The sequence below is a fragment of the Nyctereutes procyonoides genome, unplaced genomic scaffold, assembly GCF_905146905.1.
Source record: "Nyctereutes procyonoides isolate TBG_1078 unplaced genomic scaffold, NYPRO_anot_genome, whole genome shotgun sequence".
Taxonomy (NCBI): domain Eukaryota; kingdom Metazoa; phylum Chordata; class Mammalia; order Carnivora; family Canidae; genus Nyctereutes; species Nyctereutes procyonoides.
Window position 1 is genome coordinate 10,677,117 of NW_026575134.1, and position 24,734 is coordinate 10,701,850.

Below are 24,734 nucleotides of genomic sequence, written 5' to 3' on the forward strand. Positions count from 1 at the left end.
TTTTTTTTTAAGTATTTTGAATAGTTAATGACTGTGTGAGAATAATTACCTAGTTCAGATTGCTCGTCATGTTTGCTTATGGGGTTTAATACCTTCACTGTCTTGAACCCTGAGAGGTGGTGTCTTTCTCCCTCTTTATAAAAGCTGTATCAGTACCGTCATTAAATTTGGAGCCTTTTCTTTTTTTAAGATAAGGCTGTTAAAGCAAGTCATAATTGCAACTATTGTAGATTTGGCATCACCAGTGCAAACTGAATCACAGTCATGTCATGAGACTCTTCGGCCCACATCTCCTCCCTGAACACAACTTTGTGTCAGGTCCACATTAGGAATCATGAACACATAGTACCTGGATTTTGGGAAGGACGTGCCATGTATTTCCAAAAGTAGATGAGTGGAATGCTGTTGGTGGAAAGCAATTAGTCTGTTAGACCATTAATCAGAATGGTGATTTTGTAGGAAAATGAGTGTTCCAAGTCTTTGAGATGGAAGAACGTGTACATACGTCCATATGTATGTTTGTATCTTACAAATGTACGTGTGTATCACGGTGGGATAATTTTGTACCCCTTCACCTTGCACTTTCTCCCCTATTGTTTGTTTCCTTTCCGTTTTCTATTCAGTTCCAGCCTCTATTCCTCTTTGATACTTGTAACAGTGAAAATTGGAATAAACTAAAGGTCTAACAATAGTGAATTAGCCGTGTCAGTGCCCTGCAGCCAAAGACCACCAGATATAAGACTACGGAGTGTTAGAAGGAATTCTAAGGTTTGGGCTGGTGAGAGGTGATTGGGAGAGACTTTAGGGAGCAGCGCTTCACTCTAGATTGGATGCTTTCTGGAAGCAGGAGTAATTCTACCATTGGGTATGTTAATAAATCTTATCTAGGAGAAGGAAAGAATCAAGGCTAAAAATATAATTTGTAAAAAAAACAAAAACAAAAACACAACAGTCTCTCATTTTAGCCAGGGTGGGGAGATATTTGATCATTTATGTGACTTGGAAAATGTTCGTATTTTGGCTGTGTTCAGATATGATTATGGAGTGGTCTTGTTTTTGTCCTGATCTTTCATGGTCACAAGGCCTTATCTGATGTTGGTGTTCTGTGAAATTGTTTATGTTCACCCAGAGAGCACCAGGGCCTAGCTGTGAGTGCTCGGCCACCTCCTGGATGTCTGCTTTTTCTTTTTCTCAGTTGCAACAAATAAAATGCCCGACATTTGCTAAACTGCTTCTATTGAGATATGTTACAAAAATATATGTATACTCTGATTTTTTATAGAAATAAAATTATGTATATATTAATGTTTGTATAAGGCTACCTATGAAATTATCAGTGATATTAATAATATCTGAGCAGGATTATGAGTGTTCTTTTTGGCCTTCATTGGCATTTTCTGCCTTTTTCTTTCTTTCTTTTTTTTTTTTTTTAAAGAAAACACATTACTGGGGCACCTGGGTATCTAGTCATTTAAGCCTCTGCCTTTCGGCTTGGGTCATGATCCCAGGGTCCTGGGATCAAGCCCCACCCCAGGTTCCCTGCTCAGCAGGGAGTCTGCTGCTCCTTTTGTCCCTCTCCACTGCTTGTGCTTAAAAACACTTTCTCGCTATTAAATAAATGAATAAATCTTAAAAAAAGAAAACATACATTACTTTTATAATAAGAAAAAGCAATAATAAAAGAAAGTATAAAGTAATCTGAACTATTTTGGATCTCTTTTTAATTTAACATTGCAAATCTCATGGAATTCCCTGCATTGTTGAAGTCTAATCTTAACTCAGACATTCTTTAATGGTTATGCAGTATTCCATCCTATTGATCTGTTTAATTTTTCTTAACCATTCTCATATTATTGGACAGTTAGGTTGTATCTAGGTTTCAGTTATCATAAATCATGGTGTCATGAAGCTAGAAACCATTGGGCATGAACTTGCACTATGCTTTTTAATTTTTTTTCCAGAGCTAATTTTCAGGATTGGGATTACTGAGTGGAGAGATCATGATTATTTTTTAGACTCTAGATGCATACCACCACGTAAGTTGCATTTGAGAAAACATACCAATTTACACCAGCCATGTATGAAACTACCTGTTCACCACAAATTCTTTGCCAAATTTGATACACAAAGAAAGATAGTCCATTGTTCTATTTTGTAACTTCTTTAAATTATTAGCAATTTCGAACATTTTAATTTACTGGCCACTTATATATCTTCCTTTGTGATTTGTCTGACTGTATTCTTTGCTTGGGGCACCTTTTAATATTACCATAGAACCCAGGACAATGAAGACTGTCCATTTGATATTTATTGTCAGTTTGAGCACAAATTATTGCTGCTTACTGAATAGCCTGCAGCCTTTTCTCCAATTTTGGCTAAATCTGGAATAATTATTCTTGTTCCCAGGGAGGAATTATATAGAAGTCGTAATGAGACTGTAGAGTAGACACTGAAGCCTGTAAAAACAGGACACATATAAGCTCCTACAGAGATGTGAGTCTGCCCTCAAACCATCAGCTCTGCCACATGCACAGAGGCTGTCAAGGACAGACCAGTGTGCCCTGTTAAAGGCAAGTTCAGTTGACTTGGTTTCTTCTGTAGATGGTGGCCTGATCTTTATATTTTCCTCTTCTGCTTTACTTTGAATTGAGTGAAATACTTGTTGAAATACATAAACCTGTGTGTTGAGGTGACTTTTTCTGCTACTCAAGACTTGGCAGTTTCTTTATTTCTTTTTCATAATCCCCACCATGCGAAGATGTCCCTCCAGTATTCTGTAACTGAGATTATGCGTAGTTAAAATCAGAGATCGTTGTGCATCACACAGACCATTAATTCAAGTTTAATCACCCAGTGGATGACTTTTGTGTTTTCACTGCTGCTAAAGGGGTCCAACCTTAAACCCAGCCCAGCAGATGTAATCTTAAAGAGCGTATGCACATGCAGACATTGCAGATTGCTGGTTTAAATAGGAGCCTACTGCATATGTGGCCACATTTAATGCTAAACCCTTATAGATGGGTACACAGATCTATGTCTATCTGTCATCACCAGTATTTTAATGTAAAGGAAACTGCTCCTATGTGGTACCTTTAGCGTTTAGCTTCTTCTGTTCTCATTGAACCTGTAGCTTGGTAGGGTGTTTCTTAAATTCCTTGTGTTGGTAGGGTGTTTCTTAAATTCCAAAGTGGTGTTCTGTCTAGCTAGTTTTCACGGGATTGGTTAACTTCAAGGACTTGTCCAAAACCTGTGTTGCATTGGCATGGCGTTTACTCAAACATCACTCAGAAGCAAGTGGTCTGTCAGGCTCTGGAAATCTGTGTACAGAGATTTCCCGTCATAGCAGTTTGGGGCCGTTATTTAACCTCTTTTAAACATGTTAAATTACTTTAAGGGAAAGGAGATTGAAGGATTATAATTCGTCCAGCACATCACCCCTGAATTTAAGCAATACTCTATCTGGGAAATGCTCTCTTTCTATGTGCTTTATGTTCCTTCTTGATGGAGTCTGGGAAAGCTGTGTGTTTTAAAACTCTGGTCCTGGGCCAAAGCAGGAAGCAATACACAGGCACCAGTTGTTCCCCTCTTGGTCACCCTGACCTCTATCCAGATCCAGGACTCCTGTCTGTCATCAGCAGCCAAACCCATCCCAGATCTTCTCTGTGCTAATTTTGTCTCTCTTGTTTTCTTGACTTTTATTTATTTTTAAGATTTTTAATTAATTTATTTATGAGACACACAGAGAGAGGCAGAGACACAGGCAGAGGGAGAAGCAGGCTCCATGCAGGGAATCTGACATGGGACTCAATCCCAGGACCCTGGGGTCACGCCCTGGGCTGAAGGCAGCGCTAAACCACTGAGCCACCCAGGCTGCCTGCTTTCTTGACTTTTTAAATTTCATTTCTAATCTTTTCCAACTTTGGATTTTTAAATCCTTCCAGGACAGGTCCTGCGCATCATTTTGCCATTTCTCCATTTCTACTAAGACAGTCTACTTGGGCGTGTTCTAACTTGCTGGGTTTTTCCTTTTATTTCTGTATTAATCTTTTTCCCTTGAGCTCCAGCATCTTCTGTAATCTGATGTCTTATCTTTATGGAGTCTGTTTTCTCTAAGCCCCTCGGTTCTTCCTGCAGTAATGCACCTGCTTTTCAGGACACACCTATGGGCTTTCTCCACTGCCCACTCTTCCCTACACCCTTGTCTGCCTCAGAGCAAGCAATGCTGCTGGTGTTTAGGAAGCCTAAAGGACTCAGGTGATTTATATACTTGAAAGATCACAAGATGATTAAAAAGGGGCCAATCATACTCCCTTTCCTCCATCAGGGAAGAGTGGACGATAGGTAATGACAGGTGTTACGTTGCCAGAATCGGTGGCTTTATTACAGCACGATAGGAATCACGCCCCATGTGTGGGAGATTCTGGGATGTGCATCCTTACCACTCTGTAGTGTAGCAAAGTACTAGATAGATTTATCAGCACAAAACATAGGAGAATAAAGTATATTGCTGAGGATGTGAGGGCTCCTATTGAAATATAAGTACCAAGAGTGCTGACTGCCAGAATGTGGATTTATGGGAAATAAAGCCCTAGAATACTTTCTCCAACAAAAAATAGACCTCTTGGAAACAGTTTTTCCTTTCTATGTACTTAGCTCCCATTGAGCTTAAATTGCTCTCAGTATTGTGATAATGACAATTCAATATTATGGGATGTGGAAGATGAACCAAATAAATTAACCAGCTGCTTTTAAAGGTAGCTCACGCAATGAGTTACCCTCTAAAATGCTTTGTAGAACATTCATGCTCAGTAGGTCTCTAGGCAGTTTTATGACTAGAAGAAAGAAATAGATTTTATTAAATGTCAGTGAAATACAGGCAGATAGTTTTGCTGTAGTTAAATTAGTGTAGACTCTTTGTAAGAAAAGCAGCTTATCTTTTCTTAAGTCACTGAAGCAGAACTTTCCTTGGCATTCCTGCCAGACGGGGTGTTTCGGCTTGAAATTCCCATAGATTAGGATCAAAAAAGCAAATGGAGAGTGGATTTTGTGGTCCTTTTCCCTCCTGTGTGAAACAACCATGGGTCCCACAGAATGCTGTAAATCAAACCCCCCCCCCCATGCTGCCTCCTCGAATTTAAAGAGTCTCAAAGGACAGACATGGGAATGCTTCCATGATTACTGGTCCATTTAAGGTTTTCTGCTATGTATGGATTGGAAAGTAGGACTCATGAGTAAGGAAGAAAGTGTAGTGGAGAGGGAAGGCAGAAATAAGTGCTTCAGGGGCCAGGGGAGGTGACATAGAGAGAGAAGCAGGCCAGGGCTAGACAAGCAGGAGAAGAGGGCATGGTGGTGATGGTGGAGCATCTCAGCAGCACACAGACACGGTTCAGACCAAACAAGAGGCCGGGTGGCATCCCGGAAATGAAGGAACTGTAGTCAGCTAAACTGAATAGAGGGAGGTGAACCTTAGAAGTCCTTCCCAAATTTGTGATAGGTTGTGTACAAGTTATATCCTCTGCCACCGAGCAAAGGGAACTGAACCAACATTTGAGGCGTAGGATGCCTCACGTCATTAAGATGCCAGTGTGTCCAAAATTGCTTAGGGACATCACTAATGAAAGGCTGAGTAAATGGAAGGTTTGGGGTGTGATGCAGCTCATCCTGCAGCAAACAAATTGTGTGAGTAGACAAGGAAAGAGAAAGAATGAAACTGCTAGGGTCAGGGAAGCCTACTCAGTATCTAATGTTTATTGCGCCCTGTGCGTCTAGCAAAGTAGATGTGGTTTCTTTCCCTGATGCATTTGCCGTGTGTGGGGGAGATGAAAAGTAAATACATGATTCCCACTGAACAATATAAACTGTAGTATTCCTTATCCCATGATAGGACCAGCATGACCCTAAAATGTATCAGAGCCAAAAAAAATAGGAGGACTTATAAAAGAATTCTAAACGAAGATCTTCCCTAGAGGCCATTTGTTTACAGAGCATTTCTTCTTTTTTCATCCACAAAATATGAAGGTAAAATTGATTGAAACTACTGCTATTTGAGAAACATCAGATAATAACATGAATCATGTTAAAACTGTGATGCAAATTAGTTGAGATTTGTTTTCCTTTACAGAAAGGAGGATGTTAGCCTCCCCCTGCTTTTTCTTGAGCACTCATCAGTTGCACAGAATGACGTGCACCGTCTGTACTATAAAAATATTACGGAAGAAGTTTCTTTGATTCCATGTCAGAGCAGGGTACACAAGGTTTATTGTAAGAGAACTCTGGAAAGTCAGACTCAACCATTAGACCAGCTGAATTCAGAATTCTCTCCCTCCCTTTCTTCCTGCCCTCTGCTGGAGGTTTTCCTTGGAGCTGGAGCAGGAGACAAAGGGAGGCCTGTCCAGCCGGCCTCAGCTTCCTGCTGTAAGCCACAGCACACCGACAGCAACAGAAGGGCTCAACTGGAATGCGTTTGGGTATTGGTTGGAATTGCAACAAGACTTCATTAACAGTTTTCTAAAGTTAATGTTTTATTTAAAAAGTAGCTGCAGTTTATGTGAGTAAATTCTAATACATATTCACTGTGATTCAAACATTCCTTCTTTCTCTAGGTTTCATTGAATCGTTGATACTGTTTTGTTTCAACTATTGCCTTAAATTATCCTGATTATCATAATCGGAGAATGGATTTTCAGCCCTCTACGTATTAACACAAAAATAATTCACATGTTCCATGCAGACTAATGAGTGAAATAAAAATAAGTCTCCTATCACCTCTTTCTAGACTTAATTATGATTACTTTGTAATGTATCCATCAGATTTTTATATATGGGTACACATGTTTTGTTTAAAGGTTATCATATTTAATATTGTTTTGTGATCTGCTTTTTTATTTAATGGGCCCTGAACGTCTTTTTTACATTAATAAACATACGTGTATAGTCATGTATAAATGGATGCATAGTCTTTGGTGATGTAGCTCTGCCACATTTTACTCGATCATTTCCCAGCTGTTATAAATAACTTTACATACTTCTTTACTCACTTTTCTGATCATTTCTGAGCATAAATATCTAGGTGTGGACTTCTGGGGTCATTTGCAAAACTTTGATTCCCCCACTGCTAAAGGATTTTCCAGAAAGGGAGTGAGTTAAGGGCACCTGGTTCTCTGAGCATATGTACCCCGCCCCAACCCCCAGTTCATTCTTCTTCATTTTGATTCAACTTTGTCAATTCTTTCTTTTCTTTTTACTTTGTCTCATTTCTAGGACCACTGCTATACTGTTTTATGTGCTAATTTTACCAAACGCTCATCCTTCCACAGATTGCTTAATTTAAAAAAATTCCTATTATTCTCACATATCTTCAGAATGAATTGATAACATTTTGGAAGTTCTATAAATAATTCCTTTGGGGTTTTCAGTGCACTTCCATCAAAATCGCAGATTAACTACTAAAACTAAGGCTCTTCAGTGAGAATTTTGAGTCTTAATATCCAGGAAGATAATATGTCTTCACATTTCTGTAGCTCTCCTGTTATATCTCTCAATAAAGTATTTTTGTTTTTGTCATGTAGCTAGTGCATGCACATTTGTTTTTGTTCCTTTTCTTTTAGAGCTGTAGACTCCCTTGTTTACAACTTCAACCACATCCCCTGAAGTTTAGATTTGCAGCATTTGTGTTCTCATTTTCAAAAGTGCTCTGGTCACAGTATGATTTCCTTTCCTACTCCATATAGAGTATATATTATTTTAATTTCAAGTTTACTTTGTGTTTCTTATCCTTTGGTGTGAATTTGCTTGATTTTATTGTCACCTAAGAACAGAAGAATTATTTTTAAATAATTCTTGTCCGCTTGATGGATGATCTCATTCATGTGGAATTAGGAGTGAGATAGGGAATAAGGGAGATGTCTAAGTACTGTTGTTTTCAAATACTGAGTTTTTCCATATTGCTGGTATCTTTTCTTGTTCATATTTACTGGGAGAAGTCTATATTCAGTATTCACAGTTGTCGTTGCTGCAAATGTGTCATAGATTTTGTGAGAACTTGTCCAAATCTTTTATTCTGGACATGATAGGAGAAGGAAGTTTTATGTTCTCCTTCGTGCCTGGATTGGAACACAATTGTCTGTTGGGGAAACAGCTTCCAAAGAGTATAATCATTGATGCAGCAGGAAAGTGATGTACGTGTTAAAAGCCTGCTTTCTGTAATCACTGAGGCACTTTACAGTTTGTGCGAATGCTGCCCACCTCTTGTGGTGCACAGCCGCCACTGGTGGGCCCCCACCCCATTGCCAGCACATTTGTTTTCTCCTCCCAAGCTGTGTGGCCGAATGACAGCGGGAGTGGCTACTCCCATGACACTACCAATGCTGACCATGGCCTGTGTGTCCCTGAGCGCAGTTTTCCCCCTGATTCCCCTTACCTCCACCCCATTACACTGAGCAGAAGGTGTTTTGGCATGCTAGTACCTACCCTACCAGCTCCTTCCCAGATGGGCTTTTTCCTGTAGGGAGTTAAATCTTGGCCTTCACTGAGGCTTTCTTTCAGTCATGTTCAGTAGTCGTCTTAATTTAAAATTTGGGTCATTTAATTTTCCTTGCACAGGTGCGGATTGTTCCCCTTTCATGCAGCATCGGTCACCCCTAGGTGGGATCAGAGGGAGAGGAATCTGATGCCGTGCCACACCACACTTTCCTCCTTGCTATCCAGCCAGTCACTCCTTCTAGCAGGTCATTATGGGGCACTCTGGGGGCACAGCCCACTTCTTAAAATCCTTTCCCATCTGATCCACCACAGGTCGAAGATAGACATGATCTTACCAATTCCTCATGTTTAATATAATTGTTTTTAGTTACCCATCTTTAGTGGCATGTGTACAGCAGGAGGCTATATTCTCAGGCTTTCTTCTCCTTCCTCAGATTTCACTTACCCAGTCACAAAATACTGAACACCTTCAGTGACCTTCTTGACTGTGTTTTTTGCATCATGGCCCAGGGAGAGGGAGAATCACAGACAGAGATCAGATCTCTGGGTCTTGAACTGGGAGCAGGGAGGCATGGTAGTAGTGATTTCTTACTTAGAACCTGGACTGAGAAAGGATGAGACGAGTGGGAAGAGCTTCGAGAGCAAAGAGGATATCTTGTATTTGTCTGATGGGAAGACAGGATCCTATATGGTCAGTAAAAGCCCTCTCCATTGTGGACTATGTGAGGCCACCTTTCTTTTACATGGATAATAGAGAACTTCAGACATTTATGTCATTTTAAAGTGACCATCCTCAGTGCATTTGTGAAGATGGACACTTCATTTTACAGTTTTGGTGTGTTGTCTGTGTGTGCCCCTTTTGACTGAAGGAGCCTAAGTATTGAGAAAGATCTGTAAGAAATATAAATAAAATATGAATTTATTCTCTTTCTCTTGTTACCGATCTTTCCCCTTTAGAGGTGGGAAGGGACACAGACTATGCTTAAGATAAACTGAAATTTACTCTAAAGATTGGAATTTTTAAAAATCTGTGATGGAATCTATCATCAGCATTGCTTTTAAGAGGTAAACATATATTTCAGGATTGCATGTCTGAAGTTATATATTGTAAATTATATATTATATAAATTATATATGTTATATTGTATAAGTGTCTTAAGGGATTTAAATTGGATATATCAAGAAAAAAATACTGTGTCAATAATGCATGAAATACTAGAACTACATTTTCACCAGTCTTAGATATTTTAACTAGTTAAATTTAGTAATAAAATTTATCTGGCAGAATTTTTTTTTTTTTAAGATTTTATTTTTAAGCAATCTCTTACATCCAGTGTGGGGCTAGAACTTACAACCCCCAGGTCAGGAGTCTCATGCTCCACTGACTAAGCCAGCCAGGTCGACCCCCAGCAGATTTTTTATTATAGATTCTTTCTTTTAAAATAAAGACCCTAGCTAACTATAAACTATTTAAAGAAGCTTAATCCTAAAGCAAGTTTGTCTTATTTTATGAGATGAATTACTCTTCAGGCATCATTGTTAAATTATTTTTTGTGGGTTAAATGAAAAACAGGTTGCTCTCTGACTATTGCAGTTTAAACCATGACTAGTATTTTACTTTCAAGGAAAAAATTATGAGATTTTGATTTCCCAAGTTACAAAATAAATTAATTTCTGGGCAATCACTTGAAGAACGTTCTGTGACACGAACTGACTAATCTGTATTTTCTCCATGAATTTTGGTATTTTGGTGCCATCTTGTGGCTTGACTTTGTAGTAACATCATTCAGTGGAACGGCAAAAAAAAAAAAAAAGAAAAGAAAGAAAGAAAGAAAAAAGAAATCTAATATATGCTTCTTAGTTTTAAAAAATCTTTTATATTTGTCCCTAGTTGCTGCTATTTGAACGATCTTGGATGAGCAGATGGAAGTCTTCTGTTTTGCACGAAGGGGAAGGGAACATAAGGAGTGTGAAGTGGAGAGGCCATCTGATTGCTTGGGCCAATAATATGGTAAAAGCACGTCTTCATCTTCCTGATTCTTCTTCAGAACCAGAAAAGTGGCCTCCTTGGGAGAGCTGTGACAAAGGGAAGGATGCCACTGACTGCGGTGGTCTTTTCTAAGACATACAAGTGGAAACGCCCTTGTACCTGGAAGGTTAAAGAGATTAGATTGCCTTTGGCTTTCATAATAGAGTAATTCCCAACATATGCTGGGCTTTGTTTTGGAGTAAGAAACCTGAGGCATGGAGAATAGCCAAGAAAATGAAAAGGCATCTTAATAATTGAAGGATTGCATTGGGAATGTGGTGTTGAAAATACCATTTGCCTGTTAGCCAAGGGCAAGTAACAGCCACTATGGAACAAGAACAGGAATAACCGATCTCGTTTTACTCCCAGTACAATCACAGGTGAAAAAGAAGCCCGCCTTTTAAAAAGTAGATTGTAATTTTTGGTTTTGCCTCCTATTTAAAGTTTTTACTCAATAGGAGATAGGGTGAGTAGAAAGTTTAAAAATTAGCTTTTGACATCTGGCATATCTTTTGGGATTTCAGGGTATAATTTAGTAAATTCGTTCTGTTCAGTTTTAAGTGGTAGACTTCTCCCAGAACCTGCTTTGCTATTCAGGACTTTTCAAACTTCTCCCAGGTCACAGTTAAAGGTAAACAAACCTGTGACCTGTTGGTTTATTTTTAGTTAGCTGCTTGCTTGATGTTTCCATTTCAATGCTTTAAAATGTCAGGTATGGTTTTCTTTACACATAGTGGTTTGTCAGATTCAAAGCTTTTCTAAAAAGAAAAAAACAAAACAAAAAACTCCACATTTCTATAGTGGAACAATACAATTAGAAATGTTACTTGTCTGTCATTTTGGAAATGCGGTGCTTGATATCTGTCCATTTCACATTTGTGTTGTATTTGAGCCACCGATGCTGTCTGCTAATAAACTCTCTTTTGTCCAGGAAGTAGGGTAGAGGTTTTCTTTTGTTGTGGGTTCTCACAGGGTTTGTGGAGTAGGAGCATTTTTTTTTTTTTGCATGGCTCCTAGCCGTGCTCAATAAACACTGTCAATATTTTGCAGTGCTAGTTATTGGTGGTGTATGGCAGTGGCTGTTAATAAATTTTTCCTTTCCTTTCCTTCTCCTGAGGAGAGGACGCTTAATGCTATTGTATTTTCCAGGGTGTGAAGATTTTTGACATCACCTCAAAGCAGAGAATCACCAATGTGCCCCGGGATGATATAAGTCTTCGCCCAGATATGTATCCCTGCAGCCTCTGCTGGAAGGACAGCGTGACGCTGATTATTGGCTGGGGGACTTCTGTCAAGGTGGTTTTGCTTGTCTTTATAATAAGTCTGTGTTGTTATAGATCCACTGAGAATGGTCCAGAAGAATATGAGTTCTTGAATGGCTTCTTGGAACCAAAATATTTTCCCCTGAATATTATCGTCATGTCCTATTCATTTATGCTCAGATCCTCTCATATGCATCAATTTGGAGATAGTCTTTCTTTTCCTTGCCATGCAGAACAAATTATGAACTCTTCCTTGTTCACAGTGGTGCTGCCATTTGTGATCATCTTTAAATTTCCTGTCACCCGTTGGCCTTAGCTATTTATGGAACCTGTGGTTGGTTTCGTTGGTTTGTCAGGTTTTCCATTCTTTATTGTTCTTTCCATTACCCTTAGCTTCTTCATTAGCATTGATGATAGAAAAAGAACTCTAAAGCTAAATCATCCCGCTTGCTTGGTCATAATCGGATGGAGCAGAGGCCCAGACTTATTGATAAAATTAGGGGCTGTTCTCTGGCATACAACTATCTGCCCTTTGTGTGCCTGGGTAAATGAAATTCAGCCATTCTACAAAGCTCATTCACATTTATTTGTCGCGTGCCAGTGTTTGCCTTGTATTACATATTTCAGAACCCAAAGTTGTTGGCTTCCCTTTAAAAATATATAATTTATAATTTAAACAAAATAAACAAAAAATTAGCTAAGAATAGTGTAAGAAAGTATCCCAGCTGACTCAGGCTTTAAAGTTGGACAGGTTTGGGATCAGTTCCAACTTCACATACTTCCTGAGTGAGCCTAAGCCTTACTCTCCTCATCCACAAATGGAGTACTGATTGAACACCTGTGTGAGCTTTGGGGAGAATTAAATGAGGTAATGTGTACAAATAGCTGAGCATAGAATCTGACATATTGCAAGGGCTTCATAAACCTCAGTTGTCATTGTTCCATGAAATTCTAGAAAACTCTTGAAAGAGACATGGTTATTTGAAATGTACTCTTCTCTGGAAAAGGAAAGCATAAAAATTGTTAGTGCAGTGCTTCTTATTAAGCAAAACAAGCATTGTTAACTTGAAGTAAGGTCCTCGTGAGCCTTAGGTTTGTATGATTCAAGTTCTTTCTTTCTTTCTTTTTTTTAAAAGACTTTATTTTTTTTTAATTTTTTTTTAATTATGATAGTCAGAGAGAGAGAGAGAGGGGCAGAGACACAGGCAGAGGGAGAATCAGGCTCCATACACCGGGAGCCCGATGTGGGATTCGATCCTGGGTCTCCAGGATCGCGCCCCGGGCCAAAGACAGGCGCCAAACCGCTGTGCCACCCAGGGATCCCAAGTTCTTTCTTTCTTATCTTCATGCATGAAATGAACATAGCCTGATTCACATTTAGAGTAGCAGAAGAGGTGTGCCCAATAGTCTAGGATTAAAAAAACAAAACAAAACTAAAAGTGATTCTCTAGTCTCCTTATCCTGTATTTGTGGCTACTCATCCAATAAACTCATGTTCTTGATTTTTTTTTTAATTCCTTAAATGACCAAGTGGCTTTTTGTTGTTGTTTAAAGTTGTGATTTTCTTTTCTTTTGGGGAAAGACAAGGACAATTAGGCTATAGGGACACATAAGTTTACTGATTGCTACCAGAAATGCTGTCTCTCTTCAGCTGTATAATGGCCCTCAGAGATAGCATGTCCTAACCCCACAACCCATAAATGTTTCTCTGTATGGCATGACATACCATGAGTTAAGGATCTTGAGATGGGAAGATTGTCCTTCTTGATCTGGGTGGGCCCTAAATGCAGTCTTACGTTCTTATGGTATTCTTACAGAAGGAGCACCACCACAGAGAAGTGGAAGGCACCATAAGCGGGGAGAGGGGGACTGCCTTGCTGACACCCCTCCCTTTAAGCCCTAGCCAAGGGAATGCCCACAGCTGCCAGAAGCTAGAAGAAGCATGTCACAGAGAGCTTCTCCTGTAGAGCCTCTTGGAGGGTGTGCAGCCCTGCCAACACCTTGATTTGGGTTCAGTGAAACTGGTTTTAGACTTCTAGCCTTCAGAACTTTGAAAGGACAAATTTCTGTTATTTTATTTAATTAAGATTTTATTTATTTGTTAGAGCAAGAAAGCACAAGCAGGGAGAACAGCAGAGGGAGAGGGAGAAGCAGGTTCCTCTCTGAGTAGGGAGCCCAATGTGGATTTGATCCCAGGACCCTGGGATCATGACCTGAGCCAAAGGTGGACATTTAACCGACTGAGCCACCCAAGTGCCCCACATTCTGTTATTTTAAACCACCAAGTTTGTGGTAGTCTGATAGAGCAGCCATGGGAAACTACCATGCTTTCATTGTGCCCAAATCGTGATCCAACTCATATATGTAAGTTTTCATATCAAATGTTTCTTTTTATTGGGAATTCTTATTCCAGCTCAATTAGCAGGACATTGGGTTCTGCCTCTCAGTTGAGAATCCCACCACCCCCAACCCCCCCACCCCCGTGTTCTGCCGAGGGAAGAGAAGATAGGACATTATCTCTCCTCTCAGAGAGCAGTCTTACTGGGGAGAAACAGCCACACATTGTAGCAGAGTGTGCAGTTAGAGCTAACCATTTCCTTTTTTCATTCACCCATCAACTAGTTACTGATGTGCCAGGCAACAGTGTTGGAGTGTTGCAGATACTTAAAGGAACAGATGAATTCTTTCCTGGGCAACTTTAGGTTCTAGGGGGAAGATGGACAAACAAGTGACTATACCATGTTGTTATTGGTAAATACTGAGGGAAGTAGTTAGGGAAATGAGGAGAGGGGTCAGGGTGGGTGGCGTTTAACGTATATCGATCCAGGGAAGACCTCTCTCATAAAGAATGTGCCATTTGCCAGAGATCTGGAGGGAGGAGGTCATGCAGCTCGGGGGAGAGAGGTGTCAGCAGGGACAGCAGCCAGGGCAAATCCTTGAGGCAGGAGTGTGATTGGTGTGTCTTTATGGGACATAAAGCCATTCTCACCACGGTGGCTGGAGCAGGTGTGGAGGAGAGGGATAGAAGACCTGAGGGAGAGAGGGAGGTGGGTGTGTTATGTAGGGCCTCACAGGCCTTTGTGTAATCTTTGGCTTTTAACGTGAGTGAGATGGGAAGCCAGCAGAGGGGTTTTGAGCAGTGGACTTATAGTTAAATGATCTAACTTGGATTTTGAAAGGATCACTCTGCTATGTGGAGCCAAACAGCAAAGGGGCAGTGAAGATGAGAGACTGGGGAGAAGGGTACTGCAGGAACCTCAGTAAAAATCCTGGTGTGTTAGATCAGCCTAGTGGAGCTGATGGGAATGACTAGATTCTGGATGTATTTTGAGGGTAGACCTTCATAGGATGTATTGATGGTTTGATGTGGGATATAAGAAAAAGAACTCAATGGTGACTCTCCTTTAACCTGAGAAGCTGGGAAAAGGAATGTAATGAAGCTACCTTTTACTGACATGGGAGAGATTGCTGATGGAACACGTTCAGAGGGAATGTCGGGAGATGTTTTTGTGTGTGTCCGCTTGAGATGCTGTTAGACACCTAAGTGGAGAAGTGGAGGAGACAGTTGGATGGAGCAAATTAGCATTCCTGGGTGAGAACCTGCCTGTCAGTGCAGAGGCTCTTGAAATCATTGATCTGTTGTTATGCAGGACGGGAAGTTAGGATAGTGCTTCACTCTCACCTACCTGCACCTGCTGCTACTGCTCTGAGGCACATGCTGGGATAGAGCTCAGACCACAGAACTGAGGAGGGGAGACGAGAGCCCAGCCGTCAGTACCGCCAGTGTGCTGGTCTTCAGAGAGGTTGTAGCATGGCCAGAGAAACAGTCCGGCCTTGGCATGAGTTCCCTTTTTGGGAGGAGGCTTCCTCCCCTGCCAGGAGATGCCTCTGCTTTGTACTTCTGTACCTCCCCTCACCTTTGAGTGAAAGGACTTCTTTTTGTGGCGTCCTCACTGCATCATACTCTAAGAAGAGAGCTGTGTCTATTTCTCAAAACCCTTAACTCAGGGCTGGTGCTCAGTAGTTGCTCAAAGTGCTGGTTAATATTATTTATGGATTACTTTCTATTATTCCCAGGACTCTGGGGTCATGATATATATAATATATATTGTGTTATTATAATATATTATTACATTATATTATACACTGATTTTAAAAGATTTTTTTTAATTTTAAAACGAGAGAAGAGGAGCATGATACCACTTAATATGTAAAGTATTACTTAGCAGTGAAGCAAATGACTGACATCTAGTGAGAACACAAGCCTAAAGTCAATGTTGCTCAGGTTAGTCGCTGGGTGTTTTTGGTTATGTGCTTCTACCACAGCTTTATTTGGACGATGATAGAAGTAGGCCCTAAGTGGAGGTACAGAAATGGGTCATTGGAAACATGTTAAACTGATACTATAGGTTCCCTTCTTCCTTTGTCTTTGAATAAGACTTTACTGAAGAATAATGTTGGAGAACATAAGCAATGGTTCCTATGTGTCATTGAAATGAATTTCTATCATTTTAAGTCATCACTGTGGATTGTGTGTGCTCCATCTTGGGGCTACATGGCTAATTTAACAAAACTATAGTATATTGAATGAAATGTTATGAAGAGTTTTCCATCAGATAAGTAAAATAACCTGTGAATTTATTTTCTAGATTTGCTCAGTGAAGGAGCGGCATGCCAGTGAAATGCGGGACTTGCCAAATCGATATGTTGAAATAGGTAAGCCTTCTAGGAGTGTAAGGCAACAAAAGAGAGTCCATTTCAATAAAGGGAAACCTTAAAATCATGTTCCTGTTCAGAGCTCATCACTTGGGACCTTAGTGAAGTAGGTCAAGAAGCTTTGTTTTTAAGTTTTGAAACTTTGCTATGGAGACCCTTCTTTCTAAATATAGTTCTGATTTTCATGCAGTACTTGATAGTTGGCTTTGAAGTTGAATAACCATGGGTTCAGGTTCTGTTGTTTCCCACCTGGACTTTGGACAGATTTCTGCATGCCTCTGCATTCTCATCTATAAAATGTGGGAAAGAACACCTTTCCCGTGGGTTGTTCGGAATTTGGAGAGTTCATGCGTGCGCAGCTCATAGCAAGGTACTGACCCCTGGTCCTATCATGTGTATTCTCTGAATATACTAATTTTCATCATCACTGGTCTGGTCTGAACTGCCATAATCTTTTCTCTGGATCACTACAGCAGCCCCCTGACTGGTTCATCTGCCACTGTGAATTATGGCGATCTGGTCTCCCCACTGCAGTCAGCACACAAATCAAATCATGTCGCCACCCTTCAGCCCATTCCCGTTGTATGTAACAAGGAGATGAGACTCTTGTCGTGAGAGCAGGGATCTGTGCTGCCCCCACCCCTCCCCGGCCTCCGCAGTGTTAGCTCATACAAAGCTCTTCCTTGGTATGCACTGCAGCCACACTGGCCACCTTCCACCCATCCATGCTTCTTCAGGTCTCTCTAGCGGGCTCTTCTTGCCTTTTTATACTTCATTGACCCTTAATCATTCCTCAGCTCAAGTATTGCTCGAGAAAGCCCCCCGGGAGAGCCCACTGGACCCTGCCACCTGGGTCAGACCTTCCCCTCTGAAGCATAGTGTCACTCCCCTTCTTAACACCTGTGTCACTTGCTGTGATTTCAGTGTGGGTTGGTCCCTTCTACCAGACAATTCTGTCTCTGCTCAGTGTTTGTATCTCAGGGACATGGCACATTGTAGATGCTGAATGATACCGAGTATTGAATGGACTCAAGGAAACACACATTTAGGAGACAGATGTGAAAGATGATCTATCACTACTTTTTACATCTTAGTTTCATAACTTAGTGTGAAAGTTATTCAGACAGAAAGGATGAAAGCAGAAGGACTTTTCCCAATTAAACAGATACAGTAAAAGCTATTTTTGGATTATTTAGAACCAAGCAGGAGGAGACAAAGTCGTGTGGCAAAGTTTTGCTGTATTATAAGTCAGCTAGAAAGTTCATTTGCCTCTTTGGATGATGGGTGGGCAATATCACTTTGAAGGGTTCTTATAACAGGGTGAAGCTAAGTCATTTGCACACGACTGTGTTTCTAAAACCAGAAATATGTGTATTACTCCCGTGGCTAATATGGTCACAGCTTTTCAATCTGGGATGTTTTGTACTTTTTAATAATTTTTTGCCTTAGAGGGAGAAATCCGTGCATAGTTGGGATTGCTCTGAGTGTGGACAGAACAAGCATCTGCAGGATATAGTGGTCCTGAGAAGGACTGAGAGGAACAGGAAACCAGAGAAGACTGGAAACTCCCAGGTCACGGTCATTATTTCAGTGTCTTCTGCCTTCTTTCCTGCCTCCTAGCAAAAACCTCTGATCATGTCAGTGCATAGTGTCCTGAGAGAAAGTATTACAATATTTTAATTACAAATGAGTGAAACACACACACACACACACACACACAAAAACATAAAGAAAACCACAAAAAAACACTCCGGGAGTTTTTAAGGTTGGAAGAATTGCCAGGAAGGCATAAAAATGTAGCAAGCATCCTCTTCTCTCCTCAGCTGATGTCCATTGCTCCGCACAAGGCATGGGCCAGTGCTCTCTGTGCTTCACCTGCTTCGGTTCATTTCCCCCTCGTGGCAGCCCCACGAGGGGCAGTCAGTTGGCTTCTCAGTTCAACCCTCGAAGAGAGTTTGGGCTCAGGGATGTAAATATCTTATCTCAGATCATACTACAGTGGCATTAGAAATGGTTAGAATCTAACTAGAACCACCACCAGCTTCTGGGGATACAGGGCAGTTTGCCGAATTCCCATATAGTCTTGATGAGCTTGCTTTGCCTTCCCCAGCCAGGCTTTCTGCCCCTGTAAAATGGAGGTGATAAGACCTACCTTTGCCATCTGTTGTGAGACTGAGACGTAAGTAACATCTTTATCACAGTGCTTGGCATACAGTAGGCGCTCACTGAATCATGGTGGTGATTATTACCATGCAGACTTCCAGCCCAGCTCTACGACTGCTAATAGCTGGCCCAGTGGTGGCCCCAGAGCCCTGGGATCACGTTATTAAAGTATAGTTCATCTATACTACAATTTACGTGAAATAGACCGTGTGTGGGTGCTGGCAGTATTACATTACTGATGTTTTACCACTATAGTTAGTGGTTAAGTACCATTTTTCCCCCTCTTGAGAGCAAACCTTTAAGAATATAAACCATTTCCATAGCAGGAGGCAAAGTGGTTTCGATAAGAGTCCTTGACGAGGATAGAGGAAAAGAGAAATATTAGGAGGTCTGGATTACGATTTGCTTTAGCCCTGAATGGTGTAAGCCACCGTTCTTTAGTAAATGAGGTGAAAATGGCATCAAGGTTAAAGACCTATCAGTGGCTATACATTTCTTAGAAGCTAGATGTTTCTAACTCTTACTCATAAATCAGAATCTCAAGAACAACACAAAAGATTTCACTCTCAAACAGATATTAATTTGTTCTTATAAATGAAAAATAATAATAATACAGATAAGGCTTACTGGGCAATTGCCAACCCATGAAGACATTCTCTGTGCATAAGACTTTTTGGCTGTCATTTCTTTTTCCAAATTACACTGTTAAAAGTAGTTTTTTTGTGGTCCAAGCCTGCCATACTTATTTGAACTTGGATCTCTTGCATTATCACAGGACTCCCTCCCTCTTTGGTACTTTCCACCAGTCTTCCATGGGCTTCATGGAATGGCATTTGGACAGGTGTGGAGAAATGAAGCCAGTATTCGTGGGTCATTTTCTGGGTATCTACTGCCAGGGACAGATGACTTACATGCAAGGAATTCACGATTGGCGTCCTCATCTTGATTTCATATGGAAGCTTGTTTTAAAAAAAATACAAAACTATATGAGAATCTATATAAAATGAGAGAAGTCAGGAAGAAAGAGAGGGAGGAGAAGAGAAGGGACATCTTTTTGACTTTAATTAAGCAGCTTCTGTGTATTTTTATCTTCAGTTGATTGTATGCTATGGCTCTTAGCATTTAGCCCATTGTTCTATTTTTAGCCTCCCAATTGATTAGGAAAACAGTGACCTGGAAAGGAAAGATCTGTATGGTGGTGGAGGCGAGCTGTGAGATAAATGTCTTTCCTAGACCTAAGTGTGTCTCACCATCCACCTGTTAGGCTGGGCTGACCCAGATGCACGGGTTCCAGCAGGGGACAGTTCTCGTGCACGTGAGTGACGCAGCTCATCCATCCCCTAGCCTGAGGCTCAGGAGGAATCGAGGCAGCTCTGGCATCAGTCACCGTGTTTTTTGCTTAAGGATCTAGCTTTGTACGGTGTTCTGTTATAATTCAGTTAGACTCTCTATAATCTCTTAATTCTTCTGTGTTCAGTTTTTTCCCTGACATTTTATTATGAAAAAAGTAAACAGGTTGAAGAATACCCAGAAGTAAGCTTGTTAGATCATATAATAGTTATATTTTTAATTTTTCTGTAGAACCTCTATGCTGTTTTTCATAGCACCATACCATTCTGCATTCCCACCAGCCTTATACAAGGGTTCTAGTTTCTCCACATCCTCACCAACATTTGCCTTTTCATATTTTGACGTACCCTATTTACAACTTGGTTTGACCCTTTTGACCCAGCAGGTCCTTAACTAGTATCACTTTTTTTGTTGTGCAAGCAGTATGTCGTGAGCTCACAGAATCACTCCTCATCTGTGCTGTTTTCTGAGTGCTGAAATTGAGCAGAGGAGCTTATCACATCAGCTTAGCTTTGTCATTTAGCACGTAGTGTGCTGAATATTGATTAGAAAAGATGCAATTAAGTTGCAGACTACACTTCTTTAAATGGTTTTTGTCTTATGTATACCATGGGCTCCTGGCTTAAGTATTTTTGTTATTTTTTTGTGTTAACCATTCTCTTGTATTTTATTGCTGTGTATTAGGTCGTCTTCATAGTTTCCTGATGTGAAACATGGTAAAGTCCCTTTTACTTTAACACATCTGCTTCACTTCAGAGCACAGCCCTGAAGATGCTGGAATGTTGTGGTTTCCAAATGCATTCTCTTAGATCAGTGGTCTGGCTGGCAGAGTGTCTAAACTTACTGAAAAGTCTGTGGATATTCTATCCAGTCCATTACGAAATACTGACATCTGGTGACCAAGGGGTCCGATTCTCTGGAGAATAAGGCTCTATCACAAATGGGCCTCACCGCTTGCTCTTAAGTGAATATATAATTGGTCCTATTTACAAGGTGCTTGAGAAATTCTTGTTCATTTGCTTTTTTACAAATCTTAGAGGCCCAAATTAGAGGCAGATTATTTTAGTTAGCTCGAGTGAAGAGACCAGATCCTCTGGGTCACATCTAATGGGCGTTTTGAAACCAACAAAGATAAAATGGGCCAGAACTAAAGAAGCAATGCAGGTTTCTACGGGCTTTAGTGCTGTTTGGTCTTGTAGCACAGCAGATTTAAGAGAAGGGCTGGGGCACCCTGGCTGCTGCAGCAGAACCACTGCACAATTGTTAAAGCCTTAGCTTGGTTCCCGCTGGCTGTAGCACACTTCTCACCTGTGCATCTCTGGGTGACTGCTGTCTGGGAAAAGGAAGACTTCAAATTCTCACTTGTGCTACCTTCTATGTTGGTGACTTTAGTTAAGTAACCTAACTTCTCTGAGCTTCAGCGCCCCGCCCTGAAAGAAGTAGAGGGTTGTTATGGTATGCACAGGATTCCACATACTGTCTCTCACATAGGAAATGTTAGTTGATGAGAGCTGTTACTAACACTACCATCGTAGTCATTTACTCAGTGAGAGAGAAAAACTAGTTTAACAATAGTCAGAAGACTAAAATACTGTCGTACATGAAATCAACCGAACGAGAATTGGGGGGAAGGTATAAATAAGCTGCGATTGACTTATCCAGAGGAGACTAATATATTTCATAACTGCATTTTTCGGTAAAATGTATCTGTAAACCCATATGATACAAGTGCAAGTGATAATCAAGAATATTGATTTAAATATCATCACTTAAGGATCCGAATACGCTGATAGGAAGTGAAATAATCTGCTTGTGAATTATTTGGAGAATGGTCTTTGTATTCAGACCTAAAATCTTGATTTTTGTCTTGTACAATTTAATAGACATTTTAAAATACTTTTTTAAATGAAAAGATTTTAATGAACATATAATGAAATGTTTTATTATTAGAAACACCATACCCACCCTTGAGAAGCTTACAGTCATGATTATTGCTGTTTTCATCCTTATCTCAATCCCCCTAAAAATAAATTATCCTGGTTTGGTACTGTGTCTTGCTTCATTTCTGTTTTTGCATAGCCTGTGGTATTTTAATTTTTGTTATTATTATTAGCTTCTAGACTTAAAATCTTTTAGTCAAACAGGGTTTTATCATTCTGATACTTCTGAAAGAATGTCTTATGCCCAGTTAGTACTCAGCTATTCTTAAGTAGTATATTAAGTAGTTGATAACCCTCAAAGATGTAAGACTCAAGGTATAAGAGAGTTCTTGTTAATTTCTTTTGGCAATCATTCTGAAATTGATAGTGGGTATGCAGTGGACGGCCCAACGGTACCTATGTGTTTGTGACTCTAAACCTGACCACATTGCCCCTGCTGCTGGAAAGTTGGTGTGTCTCACTGATACGTTAACATTTTGTGCTTGAAGGATTCTCAGAAGATGGTGGTAGTGGTAGCATAATTTTCCAGTCTGCCCAATGCATCACCTAAAAATGGAATAACTAGATCATACAACCAGGGACTCACTGACAGCATTTACAAAACAAGTAAATGACAGAGTAGCCCTGAAAACCTCAGATACAAGTGAGTGGAAAAAAACACCAGTAGCCACAAGACCCACTGTGGTGTCAGTGTCTGTGTGAGAGACAATAGAGGGGAGCATGGAGGCATATGGTGAATTTGAGATGAGAACTCCCAAACAGCAGGTGGGTGTTCCCTGGAGAAGACCACTAGCTGCTCAGTGGGTGGGGGGCTGCATTTAGGCGGCGGGCTCAGCCCAGCAGCCTCTGTGCACTCTTAGCAGTTGAGTACCTCGTGCTGTGTGTTGAGGCTGGAAGAGAATAAAACCTGAATAGGAGAGGAACTATAGAGACAAAAGAGAAGGGGCAGTGCCAAGAAGTCTCAGAAAGCAAGAGGCCAGGTTTTTAGTACTAAATGAAAACAGTGTAAGAGGGAACTCTGCTAAGTTTGAAGAGCTGTCCCAGTCCCCACCTCTTTCTAAGAGCTCAGGGACCATGATGTCACCCACGGACCAGGACCAGGAAGGTACCAGGAAAGTACCAAGGTCAAATCCCATACTGAGGTTTAAGTGAAAGTAAATAAGGAGCAGAATAACATTGTTGGCAATGAAAGCAAGAAACCAGAAAGAAACACCCAGAACAAGCTGTAAGACTTTTTTTTTTTTAAGAAATAGCAAGACATTCAGAACTAAAAAAATCTCTGATGACAGAACTCAAATATTTATAAGTAATAGGACAATTTTAAAAAATCACAAAGCAATAAGAAAAAAAGATTTGGAATGAAATGATAAATACTGAAGACTGGCAAAGATGATTCAACCTACAAGTACCAGTCCCTAAAGAACAAAACGAAGCAAAGGAATGGAGCAGATACCAAAAACAGTAATTCAAGAAAAATTTCCTGAAACTAAAGAAACAAAATTCAAAGCTATAAATCAAAAGCATACCCCTGTGTATCTGAAAAGAGTGGCCCATGATGAGCACCATCAAGATATATTTGAGTGAAATTACTGGACTTTCAAGACAAACACTCTGTTGGGCATCTCAATCTGCGCTGCCCACTACCGTAGCCGCTGGCCACTTGTCGTGCTTGAAAAGTGGCAGGTGCAGATGGAGCTGCCCTGCACACAGGACTCTGAAGACTTAGTATGGAAATAAGAAGTAAATTGTCTCGTTAATTTATGTTGTCACATGTTGGAATGGAAACATTTTAGATACGTTGCACTAAATAAATAAATTTTAAAAAGTTTATTTTTAATGTGGCTAGTAGAAGATTTAACATTGCATATGCCAGTTGTCTTTTTTGGCTTGCGTAATACTCTGTTGGACAGTGCAGATCTAGAACTCTAAGCTCCTTTCTGCATCAGGGTCCCCATTCTGCATCTAAAGGACTTCCCCGGCTGCCCAGGTGGCTCAGCGGTTTAGCGCGGCCTTCAGCCCAGGGCCTGATCCTGGAGACCTGGGATCGAGTCCCACGTCGCGCTCCCTGCATGGAGCCTGCTTCTCCCTCTGCCTCTTTCTCTCTCTCTCTCTCATGAATAAATAAATAAAATCTTAAAAAAAATAAAGGACCTCCTTGAATAGAATTTTCTTGTGAATAGTCTTTTTGAAACTTTCTCTCAGTATGCTTGGACTCTTTCTTTTTCCTTGAATTCTTTTTTCTTCTTGCATTTCAAGGAATGCTGCTCCCCCAGAATAAGCCAGAGCACAGCACCACTTGTGTCTGTGGAGGCAGAAAGCCGTGGCTGAGTTCTGACCAACACCCCCTTGTCTGGTCCTTCCTACTCAAGAGTGAGCACAGCACCTCCGTAGGACCAGAGCCATCACTGCACTCTAAATCTCATCCTGAAGTATAGCTACTGTCTTGGGTTCCCTCTGGACACATCCCTCTCTAGCTTTTATCATATTTTTTTTTTAGGGCTCTCCAACTGAATTTGTCTTTGTTTTCTTTATGATTTATTGTTTCCAGATAATCAGCATAAAGATGAGCTGCTGTGGGATCCCTGGGTGGCGCAGTGGTTTGGCGCCTGCCTTTGGCCTAGGGCGTGATCCTGGAGACCCGGGATCAAATCCCACATCGGGCTCCCGGTGCATGGAGCCTGCTTCTCCCTCTGCCTGTGTCTCTGCCTCTCTCTCTCTCTCTCTCTCTCTCTCTCTCTCTCTGTGACTATCATAAATAAATCAAAAATCAAAAAAAAATTTATAAAGATGAGC

The 24,734-nt window shown here is 40.7% G+C and overlaps 1 protein-coding gene across 4 annotated transcripts in view; it reads left to right on the forward strand.

Moving 5' to 3' along the window:
• VPS41 (VPS41 subunit of HOPS complex) overlaps positions 1-24,734 on the forward strand; it is a 166,338-nt gene that overhangs the window by 88,003 nt on the left and 53,601 nt on the right. For all 4 annotated transcript variants that reach the window (XM_055300997.1, XM_055301001.1, XM_055300999.1 and 1 more), the window contains exons 8-10: positions 10,373-10,492; positions 11,660-11,806; positions 16,422-16,488. In XM_055300997.1, the coding sequence (XP_055156972.1) occupies positions 10,373-10,492; positions 11,660-11,806; positions 16,422-16,488 (334 nt within the window). The remainder of the gene's footprint in view (positions 1-10,372; positions 10,493-11,659; positions 11,807-16,421; positions 16,489-24,734) is intronic.